General features: G+C 33.1%; 2 protein-coding genes across 5 annotated transcripts in view; one reads left to right on the forward strand and one right to left on the reverse strand.

Moving 5' to 3' along the window:
* Window positions 1-24,397, forward strand: part of DOCK7 (dedicator of cytokinesis 7) — a 188,494-nt gene that overhangs the window by 68,532 nt on the left and 95,565 nt on the right. For all 4 annotated transcript variants that reach the window (XM_061121716.1, XM_061121717.1, XM_061121718.1 and 1 more), the window contains exons 15-16: window positions 19,890-20,007; window positions 23,380-23,450. In XM_061121716.1, the coding sequence (XP_060977699.1) occupies window positions 19,890-20,007; window positions 23,380-23,450 (189 nt within the window). The remainder of the gene's footprint in view (window positions 1-19,889; window positions 20,008-23,379; window positions 23,451-24,397) is intronic.
* Window positions 799-11,334, reverse strand: ANGPTL3 (angiopoietin like 3). Its single transcript, XM_061121715.1, has 7 exons — window positions 10,663-11,334; window positions 9,911-10,021; window positions 7,485-7,599; window positions 6,384-6,497; window positions 5,779-5,874; window positions 3,901-4,164; window positions 799-3,553 (listed from the first exon to the last, which is right to left on the reverse strand). The coding sequence occupies exons 1-7, from the start codon at window positions 11,155-11,157 to the stop codon at window positions 3,369-3,371; spliced, it is 1,380 nt and encodes a 459-aa protein (XP_060977698.1). The 5' UTR covers window positions 11,158-11,334; the 3' UTR covers window positions 799-3,368.

The raw sequence follows: 24,397 nt of genomic DNA on the forward strand, positions 1-24,397 counted from the left end.
GGGTCCACAGTGCTAAATACTAGGAAGAAGTCGGGCATTAAAGATGGACTCGGACTTCCCTGGCAGTCCAGTGGTTAAGACTCCGCATTTCCACTGCAGAGGAAGTGCAGAATCTGCATGCTGCGCTGGCTCAGCCAGAAACAAAAGCAGACATGGAGAGTAGGAGTACTGTGGAAGCAAACTAACTGAAGGTGAAGTTTGAGAGGAGAATATTGTTATTAGTAAATAGTAAAGAAATCAAAGGGAATGTGGACTGTGAGGTCACTGGATTCGACAGTTGTGTTAGTGGTGCAATTAGAACCCTTTTGGCAACTTAGTGAGATCCGAGGACATAATTTTGTGAAGCATAAAGAAAAAAATCCTTTCTCTAACAGAATTCTCTCTCAATCTGAGCTTTATATGCAGGAAAAAACTCAGTATTCCTGAAAGAAACAAAATGCAGCACATTGTGTGAGAATTTTTAAAAACTGGAAAACAGAGAAAAAAATGTTATATTAAATAAATAACATTATTTTGCATTTGAAAGCTTCCTACTTTGGGGGGAAAAAGGCCATTTTGGCACTCTTGCTTTCAAAGGTCAATTTTGACAGCTTGAATGTGGTTCTGAAAATGAAAACTAATTCCTGCCTTTTTGTATTTTTTCGAACAAAATATTTGTGTAGGATCCACATAGATCATAAATATTGGAATGTGTCATATACTAAAAATATATATTGAAATTTAAAATACATAATGGTGAATATTTATTGATCAGTGTGAGTCACTACATAACTTGGACACAACAACTGTGGAAAATTTTTAAAGAGATGGGAATATCAGATCATCTTACCTGCCTCCTGAGAAACCTTATGTAAGTCAAGAAGCAACAGTTAGAGCCAGACATGGAGCAATAGACTGGTTCAGAATGGGGAAAGGAGTACGTCAAGGCTGTATATTGTCACCCTGCTTATTTAACTTATATGGAGAGTACATCATGCAAAATGCCGGCCTGGATGAAGCACAAACTGGACTCAAGATTGCTGGGAGAAAATATCAATAACCTCAGATACGCAGATGATACCATCCTTGTGGCAGAAAGTGAAGAGGAATTGAAGAGCCTCTTGATGAAAGTGAAAGAGGAGAGTGAAAAGGCTGGATTAAAACTCAGTATTCAAAAACTGCAGATCATGGCAGCCAGTCTTATCACTTTATGGCAAATAGATGGGGAAACAATGGAAACAGTGAAAGACTATTTTCTTGGGCTCCAAAATCACTGCAGATGGTGACTGCAGCCATGAAATTGAAAGACCCTTGCTCCTTGGAAGAAAAGCTATGACCGACCTAGACAGCATATTAAAAAGCAGGGATATTACTTTGTCAGCAAAGGTCTGTCCTGTCAAAGTTATGGTTTTTCCAGTAGTCATTATGCATGTGAGAGTTGGACCATAAAGAAGACTGAATGCCAAAGAATTGATGCTTTTGAACCACCACAGTGTTGGAGAAGACTCTTGAGAGTCCCTTGGACAGCAAGAAAATCAAACCAGTCCATCCCAAAGGAAATCAGTCCTGAATATTCATTGGAAGGACTAATACTGATGCTGACGCTTCAATCCTTTTGCCACCTAATGGGAAGAGCCCACTCATTAAGAAAGACCCTGATGATGGGAAAGATTGAAGGCAGGAGGAAGAGGGGATGACAGAGGGTGAGATGGTTGGATGGCATCGCTGACTCAATGGACATGACATTGAGCAAGCTCCGGGAGATGGTGAAGGACAGGAAACACTGGCATGCTGCAGTCCATGGAGTTGCAAAGAGTTGGACATGACTGGGTGACTGAGTGACAATGATGACATAACTTCGGGACTATCCTTTTTTTCTTTTTTTTTAAAAAATTAGTCTTTAAAAATTGAGTTTAATTCAAGATTTTATTTCTTTTTGATGGTTTCTTTAGAAGCTTAAAAAAAATAAATACTAACATGATATTATGGTCAGAATATCCTCTAATAATCCTTGAGTATTTAGAATTTAAATTATTTAAATTATAGATAGCATAATCATACTCCTATTAGATGTCAATAAAAAACTACAGGAATGTAAATGTAAATGTCTGTAATCTAGAGGACTGAGTTTTTAATAAATTTGGAAATGTTAACATTCCTCAGAATGTTTATTTAATCTTTCAGTAACTTTTTATGATTCTTAATTCTCTTTGAAAAACCTCCAAATTAGTATTAGACTCACACTGTATCCAAGAGAAATAAATTATTAAACTTTAATTCGATGCCACAAACACATTCTTTCTTACTATATTTTGACAAGATCACCTTAAAATTTTTTGTTTTTCACAACATTAGGAGTTAAAATATGTACAGAGTCCAGACAAAATGCCATGCGGGAGACCCTGGTTCGATTTCTGAGTCAGGAAGATCTGCTGGAGAAGGGATAGGCTACCCACTCCAGTATCCTTGGGCTTTCCTGGTGGCTCAGCTGGTGAAGAACCCACTTGCAATGAGGGAGGCCTGGGTTCCATCCCTGGGTTGGGAAGATTCCTTGGAGAAGGGAACGGCTACCCTCTGTAGAATTCTGGCCTGGAGAATTGCATGGACTGTGTAGTCCATGGGGTGGCAAAGAGTGGGACATGACTGAGCGACTTTCACTTTCAGGAGTTAAAATATGTATAGAGTCCAGACAAGTTGACAAATAAGGTACAATGATACTTGATATTTAAAGTCAGTATGACTTAGCAGTTATGATCTGCTGTATTTAACAGTGTGAGCCTATTTCAATACAGTATTTCATCCTGCTTCATTTGGCCTCATAAATAAAGCATACCAAACATTTACTCCAAATTATTTTGTTGCAAAATTAGTATCAATTTTAAAATCCATGTTACCGATTTTTACATGTACTCTCAACTTATTTTAGTTTTGAAATTAATATTACATCATTTAATAATTGTACAGTTATTAATTGTTTATATTTCTTCAAGTTTAGAATTTTAGCAAGAATAGTATTTTTTTAACTGAGGACGTTGTGCAGTTAGCTAACATGATGACTTTAAACTTAAAAATTTTTTTTATGTTGTTTATTTAGGACGGTTATTTGAAATTTCATCCATTGGCTAAAATTTAGATCGTGACCTTCTAAAATTTGATTCACACATTACAAAATACATGAATAAATGATTGTCATAAAATTTTGATTGAGAAAGGTAAATGGTGTTCTTCGAAGTGATGTGATGATATGTTTAATATTAAGTTGGTAGTGGCTTTAATATAAAGAATTTATTTCTAAGCCTTCCATTAGGGGTTTAATACTGGATTTCTAAACCATTGTAATATGGGATGAGTTTAATGTTTAATTTATTGGCTTTTAAATTTGCCTCAGTTCATTCAGAGTTTTCTGAATCTGATGGATGTATCAGCATTTTGGTTGCTTTGATGGAGTACAGCCTTCCATCTTGAGACTTCCAGCATATTCCTCCTTTCCTCTCTGGCTTAGCTTTTGCTTTTGGCTTGTTGTATTTACCATTTAGGTTGTTTTCCCCACATACATCATGGTACCACCAGCCTCCTAAAAAGGATAGATACACAGTTTAATAGATACAGACTCATATACAGTTCCTGTTATTATACTTAGCTGATGAGTACATCTTCAGTTATATGCATATTTTCCACTTTTAAATGATTTATATGTCTCATACATCTGATCAAAAATAAAATATCTGAGAAAGGTAAGAGGTAAAATACATAATTGAACTAGAATCAAATTACCACGTTTGTTACGAGACATTTACGTATAGAGAAAATGTTTATTTTGGAGTCATATTTTAAAGAGTTGACATTGAAGATACCAGCTATTACTCTGGAAAGATATTTTGAAGATATGAAAATAAAGTTTTGATATTAGGAAGAGGATACCTGAATTACTTTCTGGACAGTTGAAATGTCCTTTTGCTTTGTGATCCCAAGTGGAAAACATCAAGTCTTTGTGTTCGGGAAATGCCTTGGGTCCATTGCCAGAAATCTCAGCTAGATGTAGTGTATAGTTGGTTTCATGATCTCCCAAGTGAAAAGAATATTCAGTATAATACTTGTCTTTCCAGTCTTCTAGCTCGATTCGTAGGATATAGTTAGATTGCTTTACTATGGAGTATATCTTTTCTAAACCCAGCCAAAATTCTCCTGAAAAAAGAAGTTGTAGAAATCTGTGGATTGTTAATTGTAGATGAGGCAGTGACCATTTATTTTGAGAGGTTTTTTTTTTTTTTTTTTGCTGTAAGTAGCTTAACTGTTTTCATCTTGAATCCTTTGGTTATTTTAGAGTTTCTTAAAATATTTGTTTTAAAAACAGTTTTATTGGAGATCATTATATTTACAACAGCTGTGAAAATATTAATGGGCCTAACTAGATTCTGATTATCCTTTCTAAACTGGATATTATCAGGCTTATTTCACAGGTGAAACCTATTAAACTATTATAAGTATTTATAGGGCTGGTCATTGGTAAAATGTTATCTAACTTCTGGGTCCTTAGGTATACTGGCTTTATAATCAACTTTTTTTTTTTTTTAATACCCATATACTATGAAGAGATTTGTTAAGTATTTCTAGAGACTTGGATAATAATGTTATTTTCCTATCGTATAGTCTTGGCCTTTGATATTTTCTTGGTATATATGTTTTCTTTGTAGAAAAAGAAGGAAATAAAAAAAAATTTTAAATAAAAAGCATTATTCTTAATAACTTTTTGCTGTAGTTTAAAAATTTTTATTTCGAATGAAAAACATAATATAAATACAAACAGTTCTCTTTAATTATCACAATTAGTCTCTTTAATTATCCCTTTTATTAAAGCATTTAAGGGAAAAAAGTCAGAATTTCTTTCCTGCTGTTGAATCAGTGTATTTAATTTTAAGAATTGCAGACTACAAGTGGCTTACTTCCTTGAAGAAATAAATGAGTTATTGGACTGTCACTCTTAGGAGAAGACTTAGCCTACAAAGCATATCACTGATTATACCTTTTAGTTTGGGATTTAATTGGTAGTTTGAATTTAAAACTGTTTAAGTAGTCAAATACTCCTGAATATTTAAAAACTTGCTATAATAATGGATGTTACCTATTTTATGAATGAGGGCATGGCATAACTCATGGATTTTTATAAGTGCTTTTTGGATTTTAAACCTCTATCTTATTTTTATTTAGCTTGTTTTATTTTTTACCTTATTTATTTTGTGATCAAAATATAATAATTTGCATTGAATTACCTAAATTTATTTTAAACCACACATTGTATAATATACATTTATAATATTTGAATAATTGAAATCTAAACATTTTGTTTAGATCTGACAGTTGACAGCTTCTTTGTACCTTCCAACTGCCACATAGTTGATATCTAAAACGTTAGTAAGAAAGCAGAGTGACCACTGATAAGGATGGTTTTCTTTGTAGCTTATTCATAGCATTTAATACTTATTTGAAACATATAGTACTTTGAAATCAGAATTATCTTTTAAAATCATAATTATGATAATCAGAAGCCATCCAATTAAATTGTGATAAGTATATACATAGAACAGACATGTAATTATGGAAAGTATAATTCAAAAAAAGACAATTGTAATAAGTTCAGTACTTACAAATGTGTAACTATTAGCTAATAATTTCTAAGAAGGCTGGGACTGTTCCTCATTCATTGTATTTCTAATGCCAAATCCACAATGGGCTTTATTAATAGATTTTTAATAAATATGTTTTAGTTAACAAGTGAACGAATATATGAAGTCATCTTACCATCAAGCCTCCCAAAACCATACTTGTAGTTTTCCCAGGTTTCATTGAAGTTTTGTGATCCATCTTTTCGATGTTGAATTAATGTCCATGAACTACCTGAATATAATGAACAAATTGTATTTTCAGTAGACTGATGCTGATAGTTGTAACAAAATACTGTTTTTTTGTTTGGTTTTAATTGGTGACTGTATAAGGTAGTTATTAACATTGTTATGGTAATATTTTATTATTTATTGTGGGCCCAAGAAGTTAAATGAAGGGCAACCAATTAATTTGTCTTAATAAACTTATTGACAGCAGTCATTTTAGATTATTTTTTAGAAAAAAAGATGGAGAACATTGAATGAATGCATAAGTAAATCTATGAATAAGACAAATATATGTATTAGATCTAGTACAAATATATGTACTAGATACAGATATTCAGATATATATCTGTACTAGATACAGATATATATCTAGATCTAGATATATATAACTACCTGTGTTATATATATTTTATTTTATGTGTATTCAGGACAAAAATAAAAGAATTAGTCTTACAAATAGATAGTGTGTAACCTTAGCTTACTTACTATTGTCTATTTCTCTTAGACTGGTTTTACCTGATTTAACATCACAGTAGACATTAAAAACTTGAGAGTTGCTGGGTCTAATGGAGTAGATGCCACTTGTATGCTTGCCTTGGTTATAAATGATGGTACAATCAGCAGGAATGTCTAGAATCAACAAAATGTTATTACATAAGATGCATTAATAAAGAATGATATCTTTAGAGCTTGAGGTTGAAATTCTATGAAATTGTGACTGTCGTCTTTAGTCTTTTTTAGTAATGTGTTATTGAAAAGCTATTTTATGCTAAAACATTTTTATTAGATGGCATGTTATACGAAGAATATCAAATAGTTATTACCAAACTGATTTATTTTTGAGAAAGTGACAAAATGAGAATTTTAAGTGCCGTTTCCCCTAGACCTAGGAAAAACATAAATAAAATTCCACATATGAGATGTTAGTATAGTGCTTCATGCATACTAGGTTGTCAACAGATTAATGTGGAAAGAGTGAACATATATAGAAGAAACTAACAAAGATTTTTTTTTCCTCTATGAATTACATTAAAAATAAATGCGGTTTGAAAATATATCATTTTGTTGAAGATTGGTTGAGAATGGAGACTTTGTCTCCCTATCTTTTTGCTTTTTGTATGGAAAGTAGAAACCTTGAAGAGAATGCCATAATCTTTCCGTGCATATTCAATAACTGTTAACATTTTACCTTATTACTTTATAAACAAATATGTACAAATATGAATTTTACTGTGCTATTTGAGCATCATTTGCAAACATCATGACCCTTAATCCCTTAGATACTTTGGCGTGCATCTCTTAAATTCTCTTAAACATGAGATTATTCTCTTACATAACTGTAATACCATTATTCCATCTAAGAAAATTAATGATTATTACCTAATAGCAAGTCTGTATTCATATTTCTCTGATTGTCTTAATTAAGAATGTTTTAGTGGGTTTAAAAAAATCACTAAGATCCGATTTAGGTTAACACATATTTGTTGAATTTATCTCTTTACTCTCTTTTAGTCTAGAACAGGCCCTGAGAATAGGGATTTTTGATGGAAATGTCAAAGATAGAAGAAAAATTTGATGATAATAGCTTCAAGACAGAAACCCAGCAAATGATCTTACCGTCATGTTCTACAATTCTTGTTTCATTCAAGTGAAACGAGGGAGTAGTTCTTGGTGCTCTTGGTTTAGAAGAAAGAGAATTTTCTGTGGGTTCTTTAATACCAGTTCTTCTCAACTGATAAAAGAATACAAATCTACTTTTAAAAATTTGAATATTTAATTAGGGGAAATCTGAGTTCATAATATGTTATTGTTTTCAATGGTAAGAGGGATCAATAATGCTATTCATATTATACAGACTTCTGTTCTCAAAGTATTTAATCAGGCACATTATTTAATGAGTTAAAAAAATAGAGAAAGATACCAAGGCAAAAAACAGAAATTGATCAAAAAACAGCCAGACCAAAGGCAGAGACTTTGCTTAAAGTGTTTTAATATTTTCTATTTATTTATATGAATGTAATATATGTTCTATTCAGTGACAAAGGCAGATTTCAAATTTCATAATTCTTGGTTGTAGGTCTTAAGATATAATAATAATAATTTGAACAAGGTTGCTTTCTTGATAGTTTTTGACATGTAAATGTATTTGTAGAGGTAGCAAATTGACTGATTTATTTGTTTGCTTTTCATATCTTCAATATTTCATTGTCTGTTGTGCTGGATTTGCAATCTATTGACTGATAGTTTGTGTTATTGATGACTTGAGAAAAGCAGAATATATAATACCTTGTGTTAATAGTGTTAGTTTTTGATGTCAGCATAAATGGCATTTCTTAGGATATAATTCATTAGGCTCTCTTGTAAAGTTCACTTATTGTATATTAGTCTTTTCTACTAAGTGACTGTGATCTTAGAGTAACTTAACTTTAGAGTTTGGTTTGTAAATTTAAATTTGAGTAAGTTGTGTCAGATGATCTAAGGCTTCTTCCAACATAGAAATTTATTGTTTTAAAGTCTTCATACATTTTATTACTAGATAAGATGTATACCATTTTATAATAGTGACATTTTGCTTTTGTAAGTAAGTTCATTTACTCATAGTAAAATATGTAGGAAAAAAGAGAAAAATAACATACAGTAAGAAGGAAATTATGGAAATTAAAACTAGCTGGAAAAAACCCCTTTTTGGACAATTAGCAAAAATACCCTACTAAATAATGATTGATAAAATAGCAAAAGTAACTTACTAAAATTATGAGTCATAAAATTACTAAAACATTATGTGCATGTTTAGTGGAAATTATATTTGTTTTATAGTCCTTGGAATCTATTTTTTTAACCAGTTTCTTCAAGTCTATATTATTTTTTAAATTCCTGAATGACTGTTTAATAGTATTATTACTAATTAATATTTTTGAACTATGGTACTATATTTGGAATGCTTAGATTTTGGCATGGCTTTATCCCAAACAGGTATCTCCCTTCCTCACCTAGCCAGTTATTTATATTGTAGATTAAATTATACTGTTGGGTATTAAACTTTAATTATTAGGCATGTAGCTTCTAATAATTATAATAATATTAATCACAGCAAGTTTTTATTGACTTGTTTGTACTAAATGTGACATTACCTTTATTAACTCAGCATGTATTTATTAAGTGTTTACTGTGTATCAGACAGTGTTCTATATTTTGGGGTCTATAGCAATTTAAAAAAAATGGACAGAAACTTCTGTACATACGGATCTTACATTCTAGTTCAGGGACAGACAGAATAAATAACTAAATATATATATTATATTAAATAAAGGTAAGTGTTAAGAGAAAATAGAGAATAATGAAAGAGGTAGCAGGTTTCAAGCATGGGTGTAGGGGATTGTAATTTTTGATTAAATTATCTGGGACAGATTCTTTGAGAATTTTGTATTTGAGAAAGACCTAAAGGGAATAGGAGTGGGCCATGCCAATACCAAGATGAAGAGCATTCCAGACAGAGAGCAACACAGGCAAAAGCCCTGAGATAGCAACTTGTTTGATGTGTTTGAGTAGCAGTAAAAAGGCTAGTATGACTATAGTAGAGGAAATGAAGTCGATGAGTTGATGAAGAATCGTCCGAGAGTCTTTTTGTGCCACTGTGAGTGAGATATGAAGCCGTTGTGGGGTTTCAAACAGAGAGACATAGTGTAATTTAAATTTTAAATGAATCTCTTTGGCTGCTATATTGAGGATATACTTTGCATGAGTTCTTTCTTTTTTCTCACAGCCATCCTATAAGACAGGTTCTCTTATTGTCTACCTAGAGTACGTGAAGAAACTGAGAGAGGGGTTAAATAATTTATTCAAGGTCACACAAAAGTGTTAGAATCAGGATTCAAACCCAGGTAGCTGACTAGCTTCCGAGGCTGCAAACTTAACAGTCATGCTGATGTGATTCTTTTATTCATTAGCCAGCTATAATTATTGTAAATAATTTTAGGGTCCATATTTTCATTAACCTTATTTTTATGTAAAAGATTGGACATACTATTAAGATATTGACTTACCTGATTTTCTATTTCTTTTATTTGACTTTGCTGTTGGTTTAATTGTCTGTATTGTTCTTCCACAATCTGAAGAAGGTCTTTAATGCTATTATCTTGCTGTTCTACCAAAGTCTGGATATAGATTGTAGGTTGGTTAGAGATTTCTTTCTTTCCTGTTAAACTAGACTTTTTAATTTCCTATAACACTGTCTAATTTTTTAAAATAATAGTGTATTAGAAAAATGAATACTGGCAAACCTTTTCCCCTTGCATGCTTCTTTCACATATTACATACTTCTGTTTCTGTTTTTTATTTCAGCTGTACCATCTCTAAAATCTGATTTCCTGAACTTGAAACTACTTCAATTACATGGGAAAACCCCCCCAGCATTTTAGTGTTTTCCATTTACTGTATTACTTTTATACATTTTAAAGATAAAATAGTTACACAAGTTATATTCCTTTAGCTTTTTACTTGCCTCCAGTAATTTGCAATATTGTAATAGTTTAGTGTTCTAAATTTCATTGCTTAACTGACTTGTAATTTTCATCTGAAATGCAAAGTTCAATTATTTTCATAAATAATGTTATGGAAACAAAAACCAGCTTGAAATTATAGTGAGAAAATTTATTTACTGGAGGCTTTTTTTTTTTAATGAGAAAAATATAGTGTTTCAGCAGTTCAACTAAGTATTTCAAGTAGCATGTCTTAAAATACTTTTTTGAAATGATCCACATTGAAAGAATAATCATGCTCTTTAGTTTCTACTTACTTTAAGTGAAGTTACTTCCAGGTGTTCCTGAATTTGAGGTTGATTTTTAATTAAATTGGTTAATTGGTCCTCCAGGTATCTCACTTTCTGTTGCAGTAGAATTTTCTCTTCAAGAAGACTTTCAAGTTTTGAGTCGAGTTCAAGTGACATGTTCTTTACTTCTTCATTTTTGACTTGCAGTTTGGATGTTGCTCTTCTAAGTTCCTTTTCTTCTTCTTTGATTTCATTGGTTTGCAGTGATAAGTCATAAAACGACTGATCAAATATGTTGAGTTTTTGAAATATGTCATTAATTTGGCCCTTAGTCTTATGAACAAAGTCTTTAAGACCATGTCCTAACTGAAGTAGGCCATTGGCTAAAATTTTTACATCATCTAACATAGCAAATCTTGATTTTGGCTCTGGAGATATAGAATCAAGTGATGTATCATCTTGGTCAGTTCTGGAAGAAATAACTAGAGGAGCAATAAAAAGAAAGAGCTTGATAGTGTACATTTTTATCCTAATTATTCACTTTCAAGCGATTTGGAATTTGTTTTTTTCCTGGGAGCATACCAAGACTTCTGAACTCTATACAACGCTATTTGCCACAGACACAGTAAGGTTGGCAGGTCAATGTAGTTAATCGTTAAGCTGTGTAAACTTGTATGAATGTAACCTTCCAGACTGAGTTAGATCAATGCTAAATGAAATCAAAGAAATGAGCAACAACCTTAATTGATTATTTAAAATGGTTATTGTATTTAATTTTGCTGTATTGTAAACTGCATTTTTAGTGTTAGGAGATCTACCTATTTTTAAAAGCTCATTTTAATTTGTCATGATTTTTAAAGTGATTTACAAGTAAATATCAAACTCTTTTGACAGATACATTCATCATTAAAGCTGAGGAAAAATTAATGAATCAAATGTGCATTTCCCAAATTGTAGTTTAGTTTTTTTTGAAACAGTGATGATCCCCAAAAATGTGTTCTCTGTGAAGCCTTCCTCAACATCTGCAGGTGATGTTAATGCTGTATTCCTATGCTACTCTATATGAGCTAACGTATGATTATTTATTCCTTATTATTTGTCACTATAATTGTTTGTATATTTTTGTCGCTTCAGACGATCTATCTAAACCGTATTTGTATATAATCACAAAATCCCATATCTTAAAAGGTATTTCATCCTTTTTCTCTGTTATATTCTATATCTCTGTGTTCTAGCCTCTTTCCCCTGTACCCACTAGAAGACCAATAGATTATGTGGTTCCAGTGTCAAGAACTATTTGCCCATTATAAATTTTTCTGTAGTTTGTGAATTTGGGGACAGTATTCATGATCTAAATTTAATAAAACCTTTCTTTTGATCATTTAGCATTAAGGACTTTTGGATAGAATGGTACAGTAGATGTAGTAATCTATAGTGGTTAAAAGTTTGGTTCTGGAGAGAGACTAGCTGAATTGGAATCCTGACTCTGCTGTTCTTTAGTTCTGTGAAATTAGCTTTTCTGTACCTCTTTTTTCTTGTCTATCAATTGAAGATGATATCTACTTTATTGAGTTTAAAAATTAATATTTTAAAGCACTTAGAGCAATACCTAGTGTTTAGTAAATACAACGTGGTATTATGTACTAGCTATTCTTTTGTAATTAGTAAGTCAGTGCATTTATGTATTAGTACAGTAATATTTTATTGATAAATATTATCTAGTCTTATGTTAAGATGACATAAGTTGGGAAGTTTTTCTAGAATCTAGGTTTTCTTACTTTGGTCTCTTGAACCTTGTTAAGTACAAGGAATTATTTCTTTTGTTTAGTTTGTGTATACTTTTTCTAAGTGTCCAATATAGAACAATATAAGTATTTCTGTTTGTAAGAGAAATAAAGAATGCAAGTAAATAAAAGTATACAAATACTCCAGTAGTGAAAAAGAAAAGCAAAACATTTTCCCTTCTTCTTCATTTTCATTTTACCTTTACCACCAGGTACATGTTATGAAATTATAGAAGTGTATGTTGAACTAGTGAAAAAATTTGAGTTTTCTCCCCCTTTTAAAAGGGATATGTTAGTGTTGTGATCATTGGTCATGAAGGGCGTGTTTTGAAACTTCTCTTAATTGAACTGTCTCCTTTTCTTGCTTGAAACTATTGATCCTGATATTTCATCCACCTTCTAGTTGAGGGGCAATTGAGATGGGCCAGCTTCTTGTCTCTATTGTACTATAAACTGTTTACTTATAAAGCTGTAAGATCAGTATCTGTTTTTAATTTATATTCCATAGAACACTTCAGTAAATTCCTTACATGTTGGGGAAGCAATAAATTTTTATTGAATGAGTAAGATAATGATAAGTCTTAACATGGGAGTTTTTCAAACAAAAATTTGCATGTAATAGATACTCCTTTTTAGTATTGGAGGTTCTTTGTAATGAAAAGAATTTGAAAAGTAGTCCCTTCCAGTGCATGAAAGTAACTGGATAATAATACCAAAGAAAGGCTGTGTGTAGGAATTTCTTTTTATTTTAGTTAATGTGCTGGAATATTAACACTTTCTGTTGAAGTTACATGCTGTAACGCCTCACATGTAATGCTAAGAGAGATTAGAGGCACTGGTTGCATAGTCTTGGTTTATAATATTGTCTTTGGGTAGAAGTAAGTTTGACATGTTATGGAATATAATTTAAATAGTCTAATTACAAGCTGTGGAATAGTGTCAGCATGAGAAATGGAATGTGTTTAAACAGAACTCTGACCAGATATACCAGTAACGTTATAAAAACTTAAAACTTTTATGCCAAAGAAAATAAGAAACTAAGCAAAATTAAGACGTAATTTAAGGATTCCCAGTTTCTACGAACTAATACTGAAAACTTCTTAGCTGCATGGAATTTTAGGACATTTAAGACCTTTGTTTAAAAAGTGAAGCAAAGTCCTTTATCCTCTCCCAGGTTGTGCAATCTTATGGAGATTTGACTTCCAAATAAAACACAAGGCATTTTGGATCTTGTATCCCTATTAATTTGAATATAGTATGTCCCTACTAATTTTTTCCTTTTTTTTTTTCAATTTTTTTATTAGTTGGAGGCTAATTACTTCACAACATTGCAGTGGGTTTTGTCATACATTGACATGAATCAGCCATGGTAATTTTTTCCTTTTTAACTGTGGTCATTTGTTTTTGAATTAATTTATTTGGTAGAAAGACTGAAAGTAACTGAGAAAAATATTTATAAATAGAAATATTTATATGAACTAATGAAAAAGTAATACATTAGCTTCCTTTTCCTCTGTTTGTCTAGAACAGCCAATGGAAATACAATGTGAGTTATATATGTAAAAAACTGAAAAGAGATGAGTGAAATTAATTTTAACGTATGTTTTATTTTTCTGATATATCAACAATTACCATTTTAACATACCAGTATGAAAATATTAATTAGGTATTTTATATTCTTTTTTCATACTATCTTCCAAATCTAGTATGTATTTTATACTTTCAGGATATGTCAGTTAGAACAGGTACACATAAAGTACTCTGTAGTCTCCAGGCAAGAATACTGGAGTGGGTAGCCATTCCTTTCTTTAGGGGATCTTCCTAATTCCAGAATCAAACCCGGTCTCTTGCAACACAGGCAGAATTCTTTACTGTCTGCGTCACCAGGGAAGCCCTGATTCTCACTAGACTGTATTATTGGACAACACAGGTCCAGAAGGTGAGTGACCTTCGAAGGAATCATTTTATTTATCTTAGCTTTTTTTTTCCCATGTCCATTAACTTGGCATTAATAAATGTTTAATTTTTATACTGAAAGTACTTAATGTGGAAGCCCAGATATTTGAAAATCTTTAAAAAATAAAAATCCTCACTCTTCACTGTTAAGATTTTGGGCTCTATCATACCAGTTCCCTTGGATAACTAGCTAAATGTAATTTTTGTTTAACACAAATGAGAGTATGTTATATATAGCTCATGTTTTTTATATATGTACATTGATTTAAGACTTTTAACATTTTAAAATTTATTTTCATATGAGTGCATGTGTATTTACCATATCCTTTTAAATGGCTGCACAGTCTTTTTATTATATAGATGTGCCTTAATTTAATCATCTCCCTATTAATGATACTTTAAGTTGCTTGTAATTGTCTGATTATAAACAATATGCATAGAAAATATATTTATATTTGTATATAAATATTTTCATATGATAAGTTCATAGATGTTAACTTTCAAAGTAGATTTCTCTTTGCAGATTATCCTAAAAGGATTGTGCCAGTTTATATCCCTGCTGAAAATATATGAGAGTTTATTTTTTCTCATTAATTTTTACCAATATTTTGAATGAGCAAGACAAAAAATATTGATAAACCTGGTAGGCAAATATATCCAGTTGATTTTGCTGTCTCTCTGCCTTGGTCTCCTTGTGAATTATCTGAGTATTGTCTAAGTCTCCCTCTCCCATGTTTGTTTGTCTCTTCCTGACTGATTTTAGGAATTATTTACACGTGATGGACATTAACTCTCTGTCATCTACGTAACACCAGTGTTCTTCCAGTTTGTGCTTTGTCTTCCGCTTGTGTTTTTGGTATCCCCTGCTCTGTAGAGGCTTTAAAATTTGTCTTTTGTGATTTTTTGTGGTTCATGCTCAGAAATGTCTTACTTACCTATAAAATATGGTCTCTTTAATGCTTTTCTGTTAGTTTTACTTTTATTATTTAAAACTTGGATTTAATCTAGAATTTATTCTGAGAAAGTGGTGAAATATGAAATCAGCCTTAAAAAAGGTATCTCAACAACTCAGCACTTTTTATTGATCTACCTTTTCTCTGCTAACTTAAAATTCCTCTGAAGGAGTATTACAAATGCAGGGTAAAGACTTACTAGGTTTATGTGGAACTTTATTAGCGGAGTTAGTAGTCAAAAGAATGAAAAAGAATCTGGTCTAAATGCGTGCATTTCACCTTCAGAGACAAATTGAATTTAAAATTGTATTGCTTATATTAGAAATTAAGCATAGCTTAGTGTTTAGTTAATTCCCATTTCACTTGAAAATCCAAACTCCAGAAGAGTTAAGTAACTAAATATTTATGTGAGTTCTGTACTATTCATTCATTCAGTCAATGATTTATTCATAGGAGAAACTATCCTAGGCATTGGGAATAGAGCAGATAGTTAAGGTCCTTGCACTCATGGAGTTTGGCCTTAAGTAAAGGAGATATATAAACAAGAAAAAATACATAAACAAGATAAGTTAGGGTTATTTTAAGCAGATTATTTGAGTTGTGAATGGAATAACAAAGTGGTATGATGTTTGAGAGGGAAAGTGAGTCTTTCTAAAATTTGAAAGATGGAAAGGGACTGGTTATGTCCACATCCACAAAGCTAAAACGGTAATAATCCTAATGCAGAAATTGAGGGGTGGGAGGAAAAAGCATGATGTGGTTTGCTGTTCTGTGCATTTTGCCTGTCTATCTTACTTGCAAATTTCTCATTGAAATTTGTGGGCAGATTCTTTAGTTTTTAAGTCCCCTTGTGGGCCCCCAGTGACATTCAGTGTTCATAACATTTATCATTCTGCAGTATAATTATTTGCCTGTTCGATTCTCCCTCCAGATATGAGTTCTCTGAAGTCAAGAACTTTGCCTTTTATCTCCCTTATTTTCAGTATCTAGTATACTGTATACTCAGTAAATGTCACAGTGAGGAATTATAAGCATAATAAAGCCAGTCTGTTATCAAGTGCTTTGGATCCTGTTTTCACCTACCATTTCAGGAGTCTTACTTTCTTGTTTAGTGTGTGCAAACTCTCTCAACTGCATTCTTTCCATTAGGATTTAATCAAACTTCAACCTTTCCAGTCTTAAAAAGCGTCCCCAAATCCCCATATTTTGTCTCCAAATATTGCATTATCTTTCTCCCCTTCTCAGTTCTACTTTTCAGAATTTTACTTGCTTCAATTTTTTAATGCCTACTACTCTTGAATCTTACTTTTTTATGTTTTCAGCCCAAGATTATCAGTGACTTGTGCTCAGTTGCTCAGTTGTATCCAATTCTTTGTGACCTCAGGGACTGTAGCCCTCCAGGCTCCTCTGTCCACAGAATTTTCCAGGCAAGAATATTGGGGTGGGTTGCCATTTCCTCCTCCAGGGGATCTTCCCGACCCAGGGATTGAACCCAAGTCTCTTGTATCTGCTGCATTGCAGGTGAATTCTTTACCACTCGCGCCATCTGGACTTGATTAATAATTTTTCCTGTAGTGCTAAAAGGGTAAGAACTTTTAGAGCATACCCATGGTGCTTTTTACTGCTACCAGTTATTTCAGAAAAAAGGTGAAGAGTTGGTCTATGAAAGCCTTTTTTGCAATAGCCAAGATATGGAAGCAACCTAAGTGTCCATCAACAGATGAATGGATAAAGAAGCTGTGGTATGTTTATGTGATGTTGCTGAATTCAGTTGACATTTTTCATTTCTTACCTCATGTGGTCCCTGAATAGCATTTGATGTTTAACTCTTTAATTCTACTTGTGATTTCTTCCTTTTACTTCCATGTCACTGTACTCTCAAGATTTCCCTTCTGCTTCTTTATGGGTGACGATCAGTCTTCTTTGCAAGCTCATCCTCTTCTGGATGACCACAAGATCTTAGAGTTCCTTAAGACTCCTTTGTTTGAATAACACGCAGTGAGTAATTAAATGATATTTTAGTTCTCTCATAGTTAATGTCCTTGGCAGTGGTCTCAGCATAGGAAAAATGGTATATAGATGCAAAATAGAAAAGAAGAAATAAAAGCCTTGTATACTTGAATGTGAATTATCACTATGAATTTAGGTGTATTTCATGTTAAAAGCATTCTCCCGCTTAACTCTTTCAAAAGAAGAAACAATGAGTAACCTACAATTAGTGGCCTAGAAAAACATTTTCCACTTTATAAACCACAGCTCCTTGGAGAAATAGCTGATTCCAGATTTGGAAAGAAAGTTTACAAGAAGAGCCTGAAACAGGAAGAGTCTGGAATTAGCAAGAAGCTTTGGAAGACTAGTATGACTGAATCAAAGGGATTATGAGCCAGTTTGAATTGACCTTTTCACTTGTCAAGGATGATACAATTTGAACACTGATAAAGATAGTAACTGCAAACTATTTAAACCTGTTAATATGTTTGGTCCATTAATTTATAAGTGATGCTTTTAAAAAATTGATCCCTTTTAGAGGAGTATAATGTACCAACTGATTATTTTGAAAACTGGCAGATAGTGGAAAAGAATGAAGCATTTATTCTTGCCTCTCCTGTAATGAAAGGTTCACTGGCAAAGCAAATAGTAGATAAGGAAAAGTGAGATAGAGATATCTCATATTTTCATAGAGATACTTCATCTTAAAAATATAGAGACAGTGAAAGAATACTACCTTCTGGCAACCCTTAATGAGTTAGTTGATTTCGGCATGGATCATCATTGTCTACTAATTGTGCAGAAAGAGAAACAACAAGCAATATTTTCCTCCTGATAGAAGCATACAGTATCATTTATGAAGTGGTCTTGTCCCTGAAATTTGATCAAAGGTCTAGATTCAACTTTCAATTTATAGGAAACACAGAGGAACATGTTAAATGTTACTGCAGGGTGCAGTCAGTAAAATCTAGCCTCTGGAAAAATCTACACAAAAATAATTCAGTTTCTTCAACAAATGCCATAGCAGTGGTAGAAGATGAAAAGACTTCATCACGATCAACTAAGTACCTATTTCTTTCTCTCATAGCTACTGCATACCTCTCTCACAACGCAGCATTGTTTTGAAATGTTCTTGTTTATAGATATCTCCCTGCCATTAAATGTGTGATGACACCTTTTACCTCTTTTTAATCTTGTCATTTTTAACTTTTGACATTTTAAGTATAGTGTGTCTTGATGTAGGTCTCTTTGAGTTCGTCGTCTTTGGAACTCTCTGAATGTCCTAGAACTAGATGTCTGTTTCTTTCCTCAGATTAGAAATGTTTTCTGCGATTATTTCTTCACAATTTTCCATAAGTAGATTAATGCCATTATGCATCCTGCTTTGGAACCTGCTATTTTTTCGTTCAACGTGCTGGATATCTCTTTCTGCATTAATAAATACTGCTGTACATTTTCATTTTTGGGATTCTGATATGTATTTGTCTTATTAGTATGTCTTAATTAGCCCAGTACTGATGAACATATTTCTTTATAATTCTTTGTAACTATTTCCTAATACAAACAATGTCATGAATTTCTTTGAACACACCCATTTGTACATATGTGTAGTTCTTTCCTTAGACTAGAGATGAGTTTGTTAGGTCAAAGACTATGTTCATTTAAAATTTCTGTATTACCCTACCACCTTCCAGAAAATTTAGGCCTATTTTCATTTTCCCAGTATTTGATTAGGAGGGTTTATTATAATACTTCATCCACTCTCAGCAAGCACTAGTCTTCAGGTAAAGTAATTCTCAATCTTTTTTTCAAAAGTTCATTTTTAATTGGAGGATAATCATTTTACAATATTGTGTTGGTTTCTGCTGTATAACAACATGAATCAGCCGTAATCTATTTTTTCTTACTTCTTTTGAAGCCCCCTATTTTGGTGCTTTTTCTTGAATTATTTCTCATCTCTGTTTTGGCAGCAGATACTGCTACCAGCAGCTGTGTAAGATGCGAGTGGGCTTATGTCAGTTAATTGTAGAGTAATACGTGATTTTCTCATAGTAGCTATCTAATACTGTTATACCTGCCATATTGCCATATTTGTTTTTTGAACAATAATGTAGAATATTATACCTCTTAAAACCTCGATCACATTTATACAAAAAGCCTTATTTATAAATGTCATCCTATAAGATAATATTAGAATTGTCTTTTAATTTCTTAATAATGTTTCTGTCCTCACTTGTTTATTTCTCAGAAGCCTCTTTTAGAGGAAATAACTTGCATTTTGAAGTCTGACTGAACTGTATTCTGATTTCAGCTTTGCCACTTGGTTCTATGTGAAAATCTCTTAACTTTTCTGGGCCTCAATTCATCTGTAAAGTGGGGATATATTTGATTGCTGTCTGTTTGAATGATTACTCTAAGGATCAAATCTAACATTGTATGTAAAACTAGCATAGTGTCTATAGAGCAAATCTAATAATTCAGTATTTGTTCATTTATTTCTTTTGTAGTGTGTAGTAGTGATACATAGTGTTTTCAGATATGTTCACTATCATGTATACTATTGCCTTCACAGAAACCTTCTCTACATATACCCTCAGAGTCTCAATTTTGCCAACCGTCAAGGTTCTGCCAGGAATATAACAGTGAAAGTCCAGTTTATGTATGGGGAGGATCCTAGCAATGCCATGCCGGTAAGAAATGTTCTTTATAGTTTCTGTTCTTCATATGTGGCTCACATAGACTTTTTTTTGGGGGGGTGGTATCACTTGGGTGGCAGGTCTGAACTGGAAATTAATGTGATCTTGTGAACTGTATTCCTGACTTCATTACTTCCTATACAGGTAGTAATGAGTTTACTTGAAGTCTGATTTATTGAGGACTTGGTATATGCTCGGCACTTCCAGAGATACAAAGATGAATAAGACTTATAATCTAGAGGATATAAGAACAACACATAAGATTTAAAAATAGTGAACTTCAGAAGAGGGCCAGATCAGAATCACCTAGGGTGCTCTAACAGAGGACAGATAGCTCTTCTCTTTGCTTGCATCTGTGATTCTGATTCTCCTCCTTCAGAATAAAAGGGCAGGTAAGGGGGGTGGAAAGTGGTGGGCAGTAAATGGAGGCTGAAAATGTTCTCCTGATAATTCTAATTTGTATGTTTCTTCTCACCTTGGTTGAGAACCTCTGGCAATAGTTCTTAACTTTGGCTGTATTTTACACTCACACAGGAAGCTTTTAAAAGTGCTAGTGCCCAGACTGAATCTCATTCCAGTTACATTATAAACTCTGGGGAGGGATACCAGGCAGATACCATTATTTTTTAAATCCCGCCAAGGGATTATAGCTTCCCTGGTGGCTCAGACAGTAAAGAATCTGCCTGCAATCCTGGAGACCTGGGTTTGATCCCTGGGTCGGGAAGATCTGCTGGAGAAGGAAAGGCAGTCCACTCCAGTATTCTTGCCTGGAGAATTCCGCAGACAGAGGAGCCTGGCTGGCTACAGTCAGTTGGGTCGCAAAGAGTCAGAGACCACTGAGGGACTAACACTTTCAAGGGATTAAATTTTTCAGCCAATACTGAGAACCTAAGGTATGTGCTAATTATTAGAAGATTGATAGTATATAGGGATTCAAAGGCCTAGATGTTCAGAGGGAGAGGATGCCTCAGAAGTGGTTAAAATGATATAGCAGTGGGTCTAGACCATGGGGAAATGAAGGCAGTTCACATCGGAGATTGTTCTTCAGCAGAGGTAGAATGGTGAGTTGCCAGTGAGCCAGAACAACGCAAGATGAGTCAGAAATAGTAGACTGAGGCCAGACTGTGGAGGGTCTTGACTGCCCACATGGTCATTGAGGAGTTGTGGGATACTAATAAATGCAGATTCCATGAAAGTAGATTTTTAACTTATGGAGTAGGAGCATACCTATCACCTGTAGATGTTCACCCTTTGAGAGAACCTTTGTGGATTGAAAATGAGCTAAGAACAGGTGCATTGTTTACAGTTTTATTTTGGCCTTCTATATGAGTCATTTGAATCAAGTTCTTTTGATTTTCTACTTACTAAGAAAATTATTTTCATTTCCACTATAGCCTCAATTTCATCAGCATTGATAGATCTTGATAACAGCAAGCACAAATTATTCATCTTTGTATTCTTCTATGGCAGCTTTTTCAGGTCTTTGCATATAATGCATGCTGAGCAATATTTCAATAAATGTAGAATTTACTCTTGAGGTTTGGAATGAGCATTTCATGCTTTTAAGTAGCTCTTCATTTCTGCTGAAGGACTGAATGTACCATCATTGTTGATGAAAAGATACTGGACTGTGAAAATAGATGCTTTATTATCCTATATGTGAATGGTCATATGAATTTGAGCTTATGACAGATGTAGTGTATGTAAAATAATTTGTTTTTATTTTTTGCCTAACGAACTCTTCCTTGTCTTAGCATGTACATGGCTTCCTCTGCAGCGCCCCAGCTGCATCCAGCCATATTGGCAGTTAGACCACTCTTTCTTTTGGTGCTGCCAGAGTGTCGTCTCACTTTTACAGGCTGCTTCATTTATGATTATATGTTTATTTCTTTACCTTGTCCACTAGACTGTGAGCTCCTTGAGGGCAGGGACCATATCTTACTCGTATCTGTATCTTGATGCCTGTCATAGTGCTTGACATAATTGATGCTCAGTTCATGTTGATGAATGATTGCAAATACATGTTAAACGGTCAAAGGAACACTTTCCACTTTATTTCATGCATGTTATGAAAATAAGTTACTTTGTGAAAAACAATTGCTTCTCAAAGGGGGAAAAATGTACTGCATTCCATTCACTTGTGTACTATTAATGTTATGAGAATATAATGCTTTTATGTTTATGTGAATGGCTGGTTTGAAAGAATTTATAATCAGACATTTGCTTATTTTTGTATTTGCTTATTTTTTTCAAATGACTATTAAAATGGGTCTTAAGATAAATTTTGATCATATAACATTGATATGATAAAATCATATATTTCATAATTCTGGCACTGGAACAACATTTTTATTAAAACATAGTAAGATATTCTTAGAAAATTTTTGAAATTAGATATATCTAGGAGAGTCATAATTATTGTACTTTTACATACTCTTAAAAGGACCTGCAAAAAGAAACATAGATATCTGTTATTATGTTCTTTTTATTTAAGGATGGTGCCAGTTAACCCCTTCCCATGAGGAGTAAACTTTGAGTTGTTTTTACCACTTGTGTGATAGAAGTGTGATGACCTGTCCACATACCTATTCATGCAGGTGTAGAATGACTGGCCAGACTTAAAGGTTTAATCTGTGACTAGATAACATTGTGAGCGTGCCACGTTGGAATCATAGCTGTGACCTAGACATCAGTAAGACATTTATCTAATCAGCTGCCCTAGTTAACCTTAGCATGGTTGGGTAGAATTCACAAGACGGATATATAAGACTGAATTATTTTACCTCTAAAATGTCGCTAAAACTTTTAGAAACATCCAGTCTCTAAAAGGGGTATTTTTTTTTTTTATGTGGTGGATTAAAAAAAGCATAAGTAAGAAGACTGGAGCTCTTCTTTCATTATAGAGTAGCTTACAGTAAGGATACAGAGCTTGACCAAAATTAGGATATTTTAATATAAATAATTTATATTTGACATTTAGAATGACTTGTTTTAGTAGAGAAGCCACCAACTTGTATAGTAGATATATGTCACCATTCTAGGATCGTATTCTTATATAAATTCCAAATTATGTACTACAGCTCGATTTTAGAATGAATTCTTTACCTTCTTCAAGAAAAAGGAAAGAAATGTATCTTATTGCCCAGTAGATGTAATGGATAGAAACTTTCTGAATGTTTGAATGTCAGATGGGTGTGTAGTTGAAAAGAAATTTACAGTTAAGCAATTGAACTTACAGGCACATGTTCTTCATTGGGCTGATTTTGCCCATTGTTCTCAGTTATTAAATCAGACCAATTCTTACATAGATATGAAACATCCAGCATTTATTACAACAAAGTTTCAACATGCTGTTATTTGTTACAGGTAATCTTTGGTAAATCTAGCTGTTCAGAATTTTCAAAGGAAGCCTATACAGCCGTAGTATATCATAACAGGTACTGAATTCAAATATTTCTTTCAAAGTTACTCACTCCTCAGTGGCATTGTTAGCTCTCACATTAGTGTGTTTACTGAATGCTTTGCTGCACTGAACGTGCAAATTCAAGACAGCCAACATCAGAGTTTTAAATTTCAACCTGTAGTTATACATTCTCTCCACAGACATCTCAAAGTTAAGACTTTGTATACAAAACATCATTTCTGTCAAATTCTCTGATCCTTTCATTTTTATTATATTATTGATTATCATTGTGGCCTCTGGTCTTTTGGTCTCTCCCTGTTGTTTTCACCTACACTTTGTAGTTTCACTTAACTCTTTACTATACTTGCACCCAAGTGTAACATCCAGTAAATTGGTGCAGCATCCAATAAATCTTTGCCTTAGTGAGTTTCCATTTTAGTTCTTTGGAAAATTGATTGTTAACTCTGGATGATGTAATTTCTGCTTTCTTTCTCCTCTTCCTTTCTGTTCCTCCTCCTCTACCTTCTCCTCCTCCTCCTCCTCTTCTACCATCCCTACCTCTTCCCTTCCTTCACGTACCCTAACCACTCCTTTTTTTTTTTTAATTGGATGCTATTGGAGAAAAATCAAAATTGTGCCCGTTGAGGCCATCATGAATTGATATTATTTTATCACATGATGAAGCTATAGTATTTTATCTTCTTTTGGCCCCACTACTCTTCGGTAAATTTTGTTGGCATCACTTTTTTACCTTCTCTCCCATTTGGCAGTGGCTGTTTTAAACTTTTCTTCCCCTTCCTTTAGCTCCTACCTCTTTTCTGTTTGCTACTGTTAGTGTTCCTGCTTTATGAAGTAGATTGAGACCATCTAACTTGATATCTGTGAACTTCTGTGCTTTTTCATCTCAGATTATCTCTGTGTGGATCTGCCTTTCCTCTGTTATGAAGTTGGTACTGGTCCACACCCTGATCCCTCAGTGTG

The sequence above is a fragment of the Dama dama genome, chromosome 20, assembly GCF_033118175.1.
Source record: "Dama dama isolate Ldn47 chromosome 20, ASM3311817v1, whole genome shotgun sequence".
Lineage (NCBI taxonomy): Eukaryota > Metazoa > Chordata > Mammalia > Artiodactyla > Cervidae > Dama > Dama dama.

Excerpts from the sequence above, each read along its gene's own strand:
- ANGPTL3 (XM_061121715.1), bottom strand. The coding sequence starts at position 11,157 with ATGTACACTATCAAGCTCTTTCTTTTTATTGCTCCTCTAGTTATTTCT. Across the intron at positions 5,875-6,383 it reads CTACTGTGATGTTAAATCAG|GTAGTTCATGGACATTAATT; the intron begins GTAAAACCAGTC and ends CATTATATTCAG. Across the intron at positions 3,554-3,900 it reads CTGTCCAGAAAGTAATTCAG|GAGGCTGGTGGTACCATGAT; the intron begins GTATCCTCTTCC and ends TATCCTTTTTAG.